The sequence below is a fragment of the Ictidomys tridecemlineatus genome, chromosome 15 (assembly GCF_052094955.1).
Source record: "Ictidomys tridecemlineatus isolate mIctTri1 chromosome 15, mIctTri1.hap1, whole genome shotgun sequence".
Taxonomy (NCBI): domain Eukaryota; kingdom Metazoa; phylum Chordata; class Mammalia; order Rodentia; family Sciuridae; genus Ictidomys; species Ictidomys tridecemlineatus.
This window is the reverse complement of record NC_135491.1, coordinates 6,716,803-6,728,911: the sequence shown is the minus strand read 5'-3', so window position 1 is coordinate 6,728,911 and position 12,109 is coordinate 6,716,803. Positions and strand designations below refer to the sequence as shown.

Sequence of the window (12,109 nt, the reverse complement as noted above, 5' to 3'; positions counted from 1 at the left end):
GCTTGAGACCTCCAACCTGCGTTCTGGGCGCCAGGGGCAGGGGTCAGAGTTGGCGGTGACTGAGGAAGAAGGGAGCAGGTGAGTGGCTGGTACTTTGGGATCTGAGAAGGGGGTACCTGGATCTGAGGGTGGAGGGCTGGGGCCTGGACCCCTGGGTCTGAGGGAGGAGGCTGAGGGTCAGAATTCCTGTGACCTTACAACCCAGGACCACTGAGTCTGTACACCAAAGCATTTTATTGGAGTGGGGCAGGGCAGGATTTACAATCACAGAGACAGACACCAAGACAGGACCCTGCCCCAGGAAAAACACTCCTTTCCCCAGTCCCACTCCCTTTCCTGGGATTCTGTGACTTCTCCTACATATGTCCCCCAAATTCTAAACTGAAAGAGGGGTATCTGAGAGGGGAAGGATCCCAGACTTTAAGTCATTTAGCCCCTGAGGGACACAACAAATGGCCACTGAGAAACTTCGGGTAGTCTGATACCACCCAGGAGAATAAAGTGCAAGGAATTGGGGGAAGTGGGGGCATCTTGAAACCACCATGGGGAAGTTCAATGGTGGTGGCTTCAAACCATTGAATTAATAGACTAGAGCAGCCACTATTTAGACCTGAAAACTGTATCAGAAAAAGTGCACGGGGGAGGGGAGGAAGGCAGGTTGTTAAAACTGCCATTTTGGTTGTTTCCCTGGACGTTGTGCAAAGCTAGGGAGAAGGTTGGTGAATTTGGTGCATCAGCAGAATCTGCTGGTGGTAGGGGGAGGGGGGAGGGGTTGAAACCGCCGTTTTTTCCCTCAGAAACGCTGGTGAGAATGAATCCCTGGAATGGTGGGGATGGGGAATTGGTAAACCAGCCTAGGAAATGCAGAAGAGTAAGGAGAGATTTGGAAATTCTAGAGGAGGACCTTGAACTTTTCTGGGGAGGGGGACTGAGGAATCTCAGGGATTAACCTGAGAGTCTCTGGGGTTAAAGGAAAGGAGGGGGTGCCTCAAAACCACAAGAGTAAGAGATTGAACTGTCGGTTCAAATAAAGCCCTGAAAGGAGAGATTCGAAACCACTGAGGCAGAACAAGTAGAGAAGGGAAACTTCAAGGGGAATTGGGTATTCTTGAAACTGCCAGTCTGCAGCTTCACTCCCCCTGAGAGGCAGTTGGGAAGGGAAGAGGTTTTGACAGCACTGGGGATAAGGGAAAGTGCTTCTTAGGCCTGGCAGGACAGAGAGGAGTGGGGCTCCTTGACACTGCCACTCAGGCCAGAGATGTATGAAGTGGAGGTCCTGGAAACTGCCATTCAGTGGGAGGCACATGGTCAGTAGTCCCGGACAGGGGGTGGGGGCCTGGGAGGCTGAACCGTGCTGTGGGTTGCCCCATAGGAAGGAGGGGGAGCAGGGGGTGCTCCAGGGGGCTCCGCTTCATCCTCCATTTCACTTTCATCACTGCCAGCCAGCTGGTCATGGCCAACGAACCCACACTTCTCTTCACTCATCTCTTCGGGCTCTGCCCATGGCTGCTTCTCTCCAGAGGCAAAGACCCCATAGAAGATGACACCCCCATAGTGCACCAGGGAGGCAATGAGGAACACGTACTGCCACTCCTCCCGAGTCTGTATGTGGGACAACAGAGGATCAGGTCAAGTAAGAAGACAGACAGACAGGGGTAGAGCATGGACAAGGTGGGGGCTTTGGGGGGATAAGCAAAGAAAGGGAGGCTGAGGTTCTGAGAGCAGAAAGGGCAAGCAGTGGAGCCCAGGTGACACACGTGGTCAAGAAACAGCCAGGCATACATCTGGAGGGCAAGGGAGCCCGGTCTGCACACTGACCTTGTGCTTAGTCATGGCACCCACAATGATGGGGCACACCATGCCTGACAACGTGCCCACGCCATTGGAAATGCCCATGAGGATGCTGGCATAGCGCGGAGCGATGTCCAGGTGGTTTACGTTGAACCCTGGCATGGAGGCAAGCCAGGAGGCTTCACACCAGGGACTCCCACGGGATGTCCCTGACCCCCAGGGCAACTTCCTCTTTTTTATGGGGGGGAGGATACCGGGGAATTGATCCCAGGAATCACTTAATCACTGAGCTACATCCCCAGCCCATTTCATTTTCATTTTGAGACAGGGTCTCCATAAATTGCTTAGGGCCTCATTAGTTGCTGAGGCTGGCTTTGAACTTTATCCTCCTGCCTCAGCCTCTGGCGCAGTAGCGGTTGGGGTGCGCATCCATGCTGCCCACGACTGCGGCAATCGAAGGCTTCTTCCCGTCCCCCGCAGGTGGGTGAGTGACATCTGACACCCCCCCCACACACACACACTTTTTAGTCCACCTTTTGTAAGGCAGGAAGGTCCATTTCTGAGCCAGGAAGCTCCCTATATGTCTGACCAACACCCCACAAGCTGTAGATCTGCGGTTCTCACCAGAAATGGCGAAGCCACTGAAGCCCACCGCAAGGACCAGGAAGGAGATGGCCACGCCTTTGGAGTGCGAGTAGCCGACCACCAACAGCAGCGTGGCTTCCATGCCAAAGCCTAAGGAGGGCCGTGTCTCCTGAGTGCCCGCCAAGGTGGGGTGCAAGCTGCCCCAGACCCCCTGCCCAGACTGGTTCCCATCCCAATCTTTCTCTGTTCATCCCAGATGGGTGACCTCTGTACTGGGCCCAGGATTTTTCTCTCATTCCTCCAGACCCAGGAGCAGGCCCCTGGTTTCCCAAGACCAGCCTTTGCCACAGTCCCCTAAGTAAGCCACACCCAGAAGCTGCAAGATCTGAACCACATTTGTGCACCTTCATGCCCTCCCTCTGTCACCGCCCCCACACACACACACACTCAGTAGACAGCATGACCCCTGCAGATCCCTGCCACTCATAGCCCCAAATGTCCTGCTCTGCCCAGTCACTTGAAGGCCCACCCTTTCATACCCATCTTGGTCTCCAACACCCGCCTTGCCCTTACACGCTTGGCCTCTGAGACTGGTGCATGAGAATCTGTTCCTCGCAGGCCTGCCTTCATCCCTCCAACCCCGCTAGGCCAACCCCGCGCTGTGGCATTAACCGCTCCTTTGACTATGCCTTTAGGCCACGCCCATCACAGGACACCCACTCTTTGCTTTTGCCAAACACCTCTCTGCTCCGAGGGGGAGGTCCCAGACCACTCACCCCCGCAGTTCATCAACTTGCGCACGTTGGTGGTGGACATGATGCGGCGGCTCCGCAGGAAGTCCGCAATCTGACCCCCGATGGGCACGATGATAGTCATGACCAGATGGGGCAGCGCTGACACCAGGCCCACCTGCAGGAGCAGGTGTTGGGGTGCCATCAGAGATTGCTGATTCGCTGTCTCTGCCTGCAGATGCTCCACTGGCTTCTCCCTGCCTGGGAATCCCTCTCTCACACACCCCCCACCCCACCCCCGCCGCTCGCCCTCCTCCTGGGCCTACCTTGCTGATCTCAAAGCCAAACACTTCTTCAAAGTACGCGGGCTGGGAGATGAGGAGCAGGTAGAATGTCCAACTGCGGCAGAAGTTAGCCACGATGATGGCATAGACTGGCATAGACGTGAAGAAGCGCCTCCAGGGTGTGTTAAATTTCTGGGGGTTGGGGAATGGGAGAGGCCGCTAAGATGGAGACAGAGCTAGGTGCTTCTCCGGGTCCCTCCAGTGACCCCACTAGAGTCCCGTAGAGATCCGTGGATCCTGAACTCACTGAAGCTTCTAGGGATCTAAAGGCACTGGCCATCCTATTTCCCCACGGGGACCCCAAGGGATTTCAACCTCACCACAATATTTCAGGGATGAAGGGGTGGATCCTGGCTCTCCTGTGGCCTCTCAGGTTCTCAGGTGCAGCCCTATGAGACCCTCAGGGACCCATGTACATTGAGCCCAGGAGTTTCTCTATTCGCCACACCCCCTAACTCTAAATTCATCCACCCCAAGGACTAGCAAACCCCCACCTTCGGATCCTCCTGCTGCTTTGAACCGCACCTCACTAGCAGTTCCAATCCACCCACCTAACCCCGACCTAACCCCGCCCCCAACACCTGCTAATCCCGTCCTCCAGGGAGCGTAATGGGCTCCTAGATTCTAGTTTTTGTGTTCCAGTCCTGTCTCCTCAAGTCTACAGGGACCTGCCGCACGTTCGAGCCCAGACATCCCTCCCGCCCGCCCAGCTTGGCCCCGGACCGTAACAGGGTTCATGAGTTTGGCGCTCTCGCCGATGGCGTCCTCGATGTACTTGCGCTCCTCCTCGGAGATGCTGGGGTGCAGTGCAGGGGACTCATAGGAGACAAGTAACCAGAACAGATACCAGAAGATCCCGAAGCTGCCTGAAGGGGGTCAGGAGGGCATGGGAACGGGGTGACGACGGGCCCCGCTCCGCCCCAGAGCCACCTGGAACCAGGCGTCGGGGGCCCTCACCGTAGACGTAGAAAACAGAGCTCCATCCCGAATACTGCACCAAGACCCCGGCGAGGGGCATCGCGACCACCGCCCCAGCATAGGAACCTAGGAAGAGGACGCTGGCTAGAAAACTGGCTCATCTTCCCTGGGCTCACAATGTGGACCCTCGGACCTCGCCTTTCTGGGACCCCAAGGGATTTCAACCCTTAAATAGCACAACTTAAAATAGCGGAAAGTCTGAAGGAAAGACCACACCCCTTCTCCCTCGGATGCAGGAATTGGGTCCTCAGCTCCTTTCTCTCACCGCAAAAGGCTGTCGTCGCCAGGCGACTCCGTTCTAAAGGAGGGGCCCATTTGCTCCAGATCCCGTGGCAGGCAGGGTAGGTGACCCCCTAGGTAGGAAAAAAAAAAAAACAACAACAAGGTCAATGAGAAGAGGCAGGGTCGGAGAGGGGGCGGGGTCGTATGAGGCTGGGCTTTACCTCTACCAACCCCTGCAGGATCCTCACGAAGATGACACAGCCATAGTGGACGCGGGCAGCTGAAGGGATCAGCATGTTTAGAGTGGAGGTAGCCACAATGGCAAAACCGAAAACCCTGATGGGAAGGGTGGGAGAGAAAGATTTCTAGGATGCCCTCCCTGCCCACACCAGGCTAGGCCCTATGTTCACTAGAATCCCTGGTCCCACCTATTCCGTGATTCCCACCTTCCACGATGACAAGCCCTGCCCCAAACTCAGGCTCCTCCCATTTCCCTGGAGGCAGATCCCCAAGTTCAAGACACACTAACTCCTCTCAACTGTAGTTTCCAGCCACCTTGAGTCCCCACCACCATACCTGTTGGCTGCGAATTTTTGGCAGATAAATCCTCCAGGAATCTGAGTGACAATGTAGCCCCAGAAAAAGGAGCCGTGTATGAGGCCGACAGTCTCTGGATCCCAGCTGAACTGGGCTTTCTGCGGGCCAAAAGGCACATCAAACCAGCCGCCCTGCCCCAGGCCCTGCCCTCCACCAATCACCGTCTACAGAATTAGCCCCTTGGCCAATCAGCCGCAAGGATACCCTCCCACCCCCAAACACATGCCAATCAAATATCAGACCATCTTCTGTCAGTCGACTAATCGCTATTCACGTTGCAAGGACAAGTACTACCACCTTAATAACGGGCCCATTGCTGCCTAGAATGTTCCTTCCGCCTGCTTTCCTACCTCAGTACCCTTCCCTGAATGTTCCATAGCATGCGTGTGTCTCTCTACGTCTATTCATCTTATAACCTGTTTGTGGGATGACCTGGTTATGGTTTGGGCAGGGACAAGGAGCTGCTAAATTAGGCGTGGTCCTGATTGGAAGGAAACAAAAGGAGGACCTCTGGTAGGTAGTCTACAGTCCAAACCAGGATTTTTCCCTGCTGAGGCAGGGGCATGGCCTCTACTATAATGAACTTAAAATAGTGGAAAGTCTGAGTCGGGGCGAGGTTTTAGGACAGCCAGAGCAGATGGGACAGAACTTAGGGGGCAGCGGGACTTCAGAAAATACAGGATCAAGTTTAGGGAGGAATTTGAGATAGGCCTGGAATTAAGTAGATGTGAGCCAGGAACATGAGCGTGGGGCACAGGCGTGAACAAAATTACTGGTAGGTACGAAATGGAAAAGAGATAACACATAGGGGACCTAATGGTGGGACAGAGTCTATTTTTTTGCAATCAGGGACCCAAAAGGGGGTAGAGCTTCATTTAGATCTGGGCGGAGCTTAGGAAGTGGAGAGACCAGAAGCCAGATTAGAGCTAAGGAGTGAAACAGTCCAAGGCACTGAGGCTGTGGTTGGGAGGGGCGTGGCCTGGACCCAGTGTAAGCGAATGTGACGTCATCGGGGTGTGGGCAAGGTTAACACCCGGGCTCGGTCCTGAGCTACCTGCACCACCACGTGACCCCCGCGGTGGGTCGTGCTGTTGTTGACCATGGAGACGATGGCCACGCCCAGGTTGCAGCGGATGCCAAAGCTGATGCAAAAACCCAGACCGCTCATGATGGCGATAATGTAGCGGCGAGGGAGGCCAAAACAGGTGCAGTCCACAACCGGAGGGTCCCGGGTCTGCGTTGTCACCGGGCGCCCATCAGCACTCAGCTCCAGTGTCTCGGCACCTTCCTGTCGCTTCTCCAGAAGGCTTTAGGGCAACAAGAGTCAAAGACTCAGAAGTCCTCACCCCCAGCCCCCAACTCCCTGTGACATAGGAGTCCAGTGCAAAGGCTCCTGCTTTTGAGAACCAGAATTCTAAGCCCTCACCTCCTTCTTTGCTAGGAGTCCAAGTCCCTGGATCTCTTATCTCCCCGTGATCCAGGAATCTGGTCCCCATCCATCTCCCTTTAACCAGGAAATGGGATCCCCAACCCTCTCCCCTCTCAGGCTCAGGCATGAAGATTCTTGCCCTGTTAACCTCCAACGCTGACATCTCTCTCAACTCAGGACTTCTAGACCAAAGATCTCTTTGAGATCCAAGAGACTATGTCCCCAACACCCACTCCAGGGCCCAAATACTCTCCCAGCCCCCTCTTCCAGACCTCAGTCTTTTTAAGGAAGCAGAGGTGCCAAGGAGAAACCTCAGCAAAGGTGTCAAAAGAACAGATGCTTCCCAGCTACCCCTGCCCTCCCCCGTGGCGTGCCCTTCCCTGCTTCCAGGCCCCAGGTGTGGGGCTGACACCCAGCTGACTCCACCACTGCCACCAGAATCCCACTGCCCCGAACAAGGGGGTAGGGAGAAGGCCAGCGGGCCCAGGAATCAGGCAGCCCTGGGGGACCTGGAGTTCAGACTGTCAGCCTAGGGCATAGGGAGGGGGAATGGCGGGTGGTGTCCTGGCAGGGGACAGATGGCCCTGGTAGGGAGATTGGCTCATTCCCCAGCGTGATTCTCGCCCCCGCCCATTCTGGATCCAGGATTGAGTCTGTGATGATGGATAGGGCACTTGGAGGGCCGCCTCAAACCCAGAGAGAGGCTGCAGGGAAAAAAGAGATGCCTTGAGACAGGTGGGGAAGACCCAAAAGGAGCGGAATAGAGAGAGCCAGGTCAGAAACACAGGAGGAGGGAGAGAGAGGGAGAGTGTGGAGGACACACACCCCGAGAGAGGGGCACAGAAACCCAGAGAGAGTGGGACAGAGGCCCAGAGAGAGGAGGCAGAGAGCCAGAGAGGAGGACAGATAAACAGGGAGGGAGCAGGACAGACACCCAGAGAGGGAGGCAGAGACCCAGAGAGATAAGAACCGAACTCAGGACAGAGGACATGGATGCCGAGGGAGGGGACAGACACTCCAAATGTTGAAAGATGGAGAAGCTAGGAGACACAGGGAGGCAGGCTGGGGACTGATGTGTGAGGTGTGGCCCCTCTCTGAGGCGGGTAAGCAGCCAGGGTATCGGGCTGGATCCCAGGAAGGGGCTAGAACAGATGGAGGCGAGGGAGACTGGGACGGGGGAGGAAAGAACAGCCAGACGGTCTGGGGGGAGGGAAGTGGAAGAGATGAGAAAACACAGCCATGCTCCCATCCTGGAACTTAAGGAGGTGGGGAGGGGCGGGTAAGAACAGGAGAGGTTAGAAACAGGGAAGAGTGGACAGACCTGGGGGGAAGAGGACTGAGACCCAGAGAGAGGAGACAAAGATCTGAGACAGGTGGAACTGGAACCCCTAGAATGAATAATATGCAGGGACTCCCCTCAGGTACCCCCTGTCAGAACATGTCACCCAATGAGACTAGGTCTTGACCCATCTGGATATCAGATATTTGACCCTGAAATCCAAGATGTGATTGCAGCCCCTGAAATGTGATATTCATGGTGTATATTGTGAGATGTCAGATCTCAAACCAAGATTTTATAATTGGGGGTCTCAGTATTCCACATCTATAAAATGGGGGCAAGATTAGCAAGTTACTAAAGAGGAACTAACAAGGTGATGGTAACTGTTTAGAAGACCAGCAACGCAGACAATAGAACAGAGAGGAAAGAGTCTGGGTGGAGATCCCCCTCCTGTCTCTCTGGGTGTCTGTCCTCCACACATTCCCCTCTTTGGAGAGATGCCTCGACCTCAGGCATGGGGATCAGCAATGAGGAGAAGCAACATTTAAGAGGTAGTTGACCAGAATGAAGAGGAGGTCTCAATTGCCCTTTCTCAGGAATGCACACTCTCTGTCTCCTTACGTCCTTTTGCTTTTCTCTTCCCATTGTACAACAAGGAAAGTGAGGTCCAGAAAGCAGAATCAAGGTCATCACAAGAATAGCAATAGCAACGGGGGCTGGAGATGTGGCTCAGTGGTTAAGCATCCCTGGGTTCAATCCCCCCCCCCCAAAAAAAAAAGAATAGCAGTGGGGCCTGGTCCTTCTTGGCCCGCATCTCCTTAGCTTTGCTCCAGCCAGTGTCTGACTCTCAGAAAGGAGGTATTCTGGCTCCTCTCTCCCTGCATTCTCCTTCCTCCCATGTCCTTGTCCCAAGTCTCTCTGGGTACTGTCTGTTTCCTGGCCCAAGTGTCCTCCACCCACTCTAGCATCACTCATCTCGAGGAAAATCTGCAGCTTCTGTACCAGGCTGAGGAGGGAGACTAGACTGATCTGGGTTCAAATGACAGGTCTTGTACTCAGCCATTGACACCCCGACTCCCAAATGAACCTAGAGGATGACATGGGATGTTGGGTTGGAAGAGGCATTCTCCTCTCTTCTCCAGCCTTCAAAGGGAACCCTAGGCTTTGGATGCAAATGCTCTTCTCTGCACCAACTAACTCCCTGCTCAGTGTCCTGGCCTGAGCTCTGAACCCTGGGGTCTCTGGGGACCGAGGAAGCAGTTCAGAGAGGTGAGGGTAAGGCAGAGATCGACTGAGAGAAACCCAGACACAGATGAGGAACTGAGAAGCACAGACTGAGGGAGGGGGCCTAAGGAGCACATCCCTCCTGCTGCCGCCCCCCCAGCCCCCTCCACCAGCACATCTCTCTCGCTCTCCTGACTTCGCACTGATGTATTTTGAGAAACTCGTGAAAGGAGGCGAGAAAAAGGGTGGGGAGGGGATGGAAAACTGGGAAAAAGAAGGAGTGAAGTGCTCTCAGCTCCCCCTCTACACCCCCCCACACTGCGCCATCCCCCTGCCTCCTCCCTCTGTCCAGCCTTATTCCTGTCTCTCATGTTACTAAAGGGTGGGGTAACTTTGGAGCTAGGAGGTGATCTGCAGCAAGCAGGACTAATGTCAGACTTAGAAAGGACTTGAATGGCGCAGTGAGATGAACTGAGGATCAACCAAAGGTGGCATTGGGGCTGTGGGTCAAGGGCACAGGGTCTGAGGGCATGGGGGCAGAGGCACAGTGTTGAGGAGGCTGTCTCCTCCCTGCACTGTGGCCAGGTATTTTTAGGCTTCTCCGCAGCTGAGTAATTTCTCTGACTTGGAGCCAGAGCTGGGGTTGGGTGAGAGACTGCAGGGGATGTGTCCATACTACCCTGAGGGACACCCAGGTCACTGGAGTCACCACCCTGGATAGGAGGAAGTCTCTCAGCTCTAGCCTGTATCCTTTGGGAAGTCTGTCCTACCCCAGAAGCCTAATTTTTTGGACTGCAACTGCCTTCTCCCCCAGGGACCCAGGATACCCTGGCCTCTGCCACCCCCAGCTTAACCCCCCTCAAGGACAAGGACCTGTGGGCCCCAATCCGCTTTAGCTTCAGATTAAACTCCCCGAGAGACAGAAAGTGAGAAAGACACAGAAAGATGGAGATACCCAGGGTGGGGAAATACAACTCAGAGAGGCAGGAAGCAGAGATCCAGATAAAGAGGGGACAGAATCCCAAAGAAGGTGGTACCATAGATTCAGTGAAGAGAAAGACCCAGAGTCAGGTCCAGAGTCAGGAGTTTATAATAGAGACCTACTGACAGCAATGGTCAGAGAAGAGCCCGGGGAGCAAGCCCTGGGACTGGGATGGAGATCCAAAAAAAAGAGGGGACAGGAACCCAGAGATAAATGTGAAGAGACCCAGAGAGAGTGGTACGGAGACCCTCAGAAACAGAACAGTGACCCTGAGCAAGGGAGATGTACAGTCCCCGAGAAAGAGCAGCGCCCAGGGTGCCGTGAGGTGTAGAAAGAAATGAATGAGGTAATGGACAGACTGGACGGGGAGGACGGAGCTTTTGGAAACTAAGCGAGAAAACTGGACAGATGGGAGGACCCCCGACACACCACCCTAGGGTATTGCCTTGTCTGTCTGTCCTGCTACCAGGTGGGAATGAGCATTCTCCTGGGACCCTCACACTCTTCCCCTCCCAAGACCTCCTCCAGGCTCACCGGTGCAGCTTCCCGAGGGCGCGACCCGCTAGCTTCCGAAACTCTTCCTGGCGGAACTCCATGGTGACTGCCCCTGACGCCGGTGCCCCCACCGATCCCCCCGCCCGCGGGCCCGGGCGGCCGCGTCCGGGCTCCCGGGGTCCGCCCCGGCCCGGCCGGCCCCGCAGCTCCGCTCGGGGGGAAGGAGGCTGCGAGTGCCGGCTGCCTGGGGGCTGTCACAGGACTCAGCACCGGGGGCGGGGCGGGGCAGGGGCGCAGAGAGGCCCCGCCTCGGCACACGCTAGATCCCGCCCCTTATATTTCAGGCACGCCCCTTTCCCAGCCCTCCCACCCTCGCTCTCCGCCGGTGCATGCCAAGACGACTCCTCTCATTTCTGAACTCACTCGGAATTACATCGCGCCCCAAGACGCCTCCCGCGTTTCACCCTCCCTGGGTCCTTCCACCCAGATTTTCTCTCCGCTTCTGAATTCTCTTCCTCATCCTAGATTTGGCTCCCCACTCCAGCGCCCCCCGAGTTCCCTCCTGCACTTTCATCCCCTGGATTCCATCCTTCCACTCCCGTCCCTCACTGCTTCTGTAGCCCACTTCCACCTCGCCCCGAATTCGGGCCCCCACTCCATTCACTCCCATCCCGCCCCATCTCCGGGTCCAGCGTTCTCACACAGACGTCGTTTTCCTCTCCTTTAGGGAATTCTTTCTCTCGGTTCCCGCCCCTTCATCTATCCACACATTGTCCCCTCCAGTTTCACTCCACCCAATTTCTTCATCCTTGGGTTCCATTCCTTCCCCCCGCCCCCCGAATCCCGCAGCCTCTCAGTTCTACTTCTCCGCCCGCCTCGACCCTCTCCCAGTTCCTTCTCTCCCCGAGTTTCATTCCACCCTCTGAATTTCATTCCTTACTGTTATGTCCGCCCCCATCGCCCGTAGAGACCTCCGAGGTTCTCTCCCTCCTCGGTGTTCTCTCCCCACGCCCCTGGAATGGCTGCGCTTTGGGCTCGGTCCTAGCTCCCCGGGATCTACTCGGCTCTTTAGGTGGTGTCTTCACGGGTTGAACTCGGGCTCCGCCTGCGTCCCCGCCCCCTAGGTACCCCCGCCCTCAGAGTTCTCTCGCTGCCTTCGGGGATCGGTGCCCTTCCCCGGAGCCTGTCCTCCCTGGGGTCTGTCTCGCCCGGAGTTCTGCCTTGGCCCGGGACTGTCCCCGCCCTCCGAGTTCAGCCTCCACCCTGGATTCCAGCCCCGCCCCTGACAGTTCTCCAGCCAGCCCCTCTGGGCTGAGTGTTCGTCCGGATCCAGGCTCCAGCTGGGTGCTCCTTTCCCCACCGCCTCCCCGCATCGGGTCGCAAATGCATTTGAGATTAAATTTTCATGATGCGGCCAGCGAAGAGGTGAGAGGAGCAGACGGCGCGGCGGGC

The 12,109-nt window shown here is 56.1% G+C and overlaps 1 protein-coding gene across 3 annotated transcripts; it reads right to left on the bottom strand.

Moving 5' to 3' along the window:
• Positions 1–215: 215 nt before the first annotated feature.
• Positions 216–11,733, bottom strand: Slc17a7 (solute carrier family 17 member 7). 3 transcript variants are annotated; one of them, XM_040279327.2, is made up of 12 exons: positions 11,598–11,733; positions 6,303–6,555; positions 5,228–5,346; positions 4,873–4,987; positions 4,695–4,782; positions 4,409–4,495; positions 4,175–4,317; positions 3,434–3,583; positions 3,153–3,285; positions 2,416–2,526; positions 1,819–1,946; positions 216–1,602 (listed from the first exon to the last, which is right to left on the bottom strand). In XM_040279327.2, exons 2-12 carry the CDS (start codon positions 6,414–6,416, stop codon positions 1,309–1,311), a joined length of 1,482 nt encoding a protein of 493 aa, XP_040135261.1. In that variant the 5' UTR covers positions 6,417–6,555; positions 11,598–11,733; the 3' UTR covers positions 216–1,308. The 3 variants fall into 3 exon arrangements, with proteins under 3 accessions (XP_040135261.1, XP_005336728.1, XP_077887773.1); XM_005336671.5 differs by lacking the exon at positions 11,598–11,733 and adding an exon at positions 10,697–10,890; XM_078031647.1 differs by lacking the exons at positions 4,409–4,495; positions 11,598–11,733 and adding an exon at positions 10,697–10,890.
• Positions 11,734–12,109: the final 376 nt, after the last annotated feature.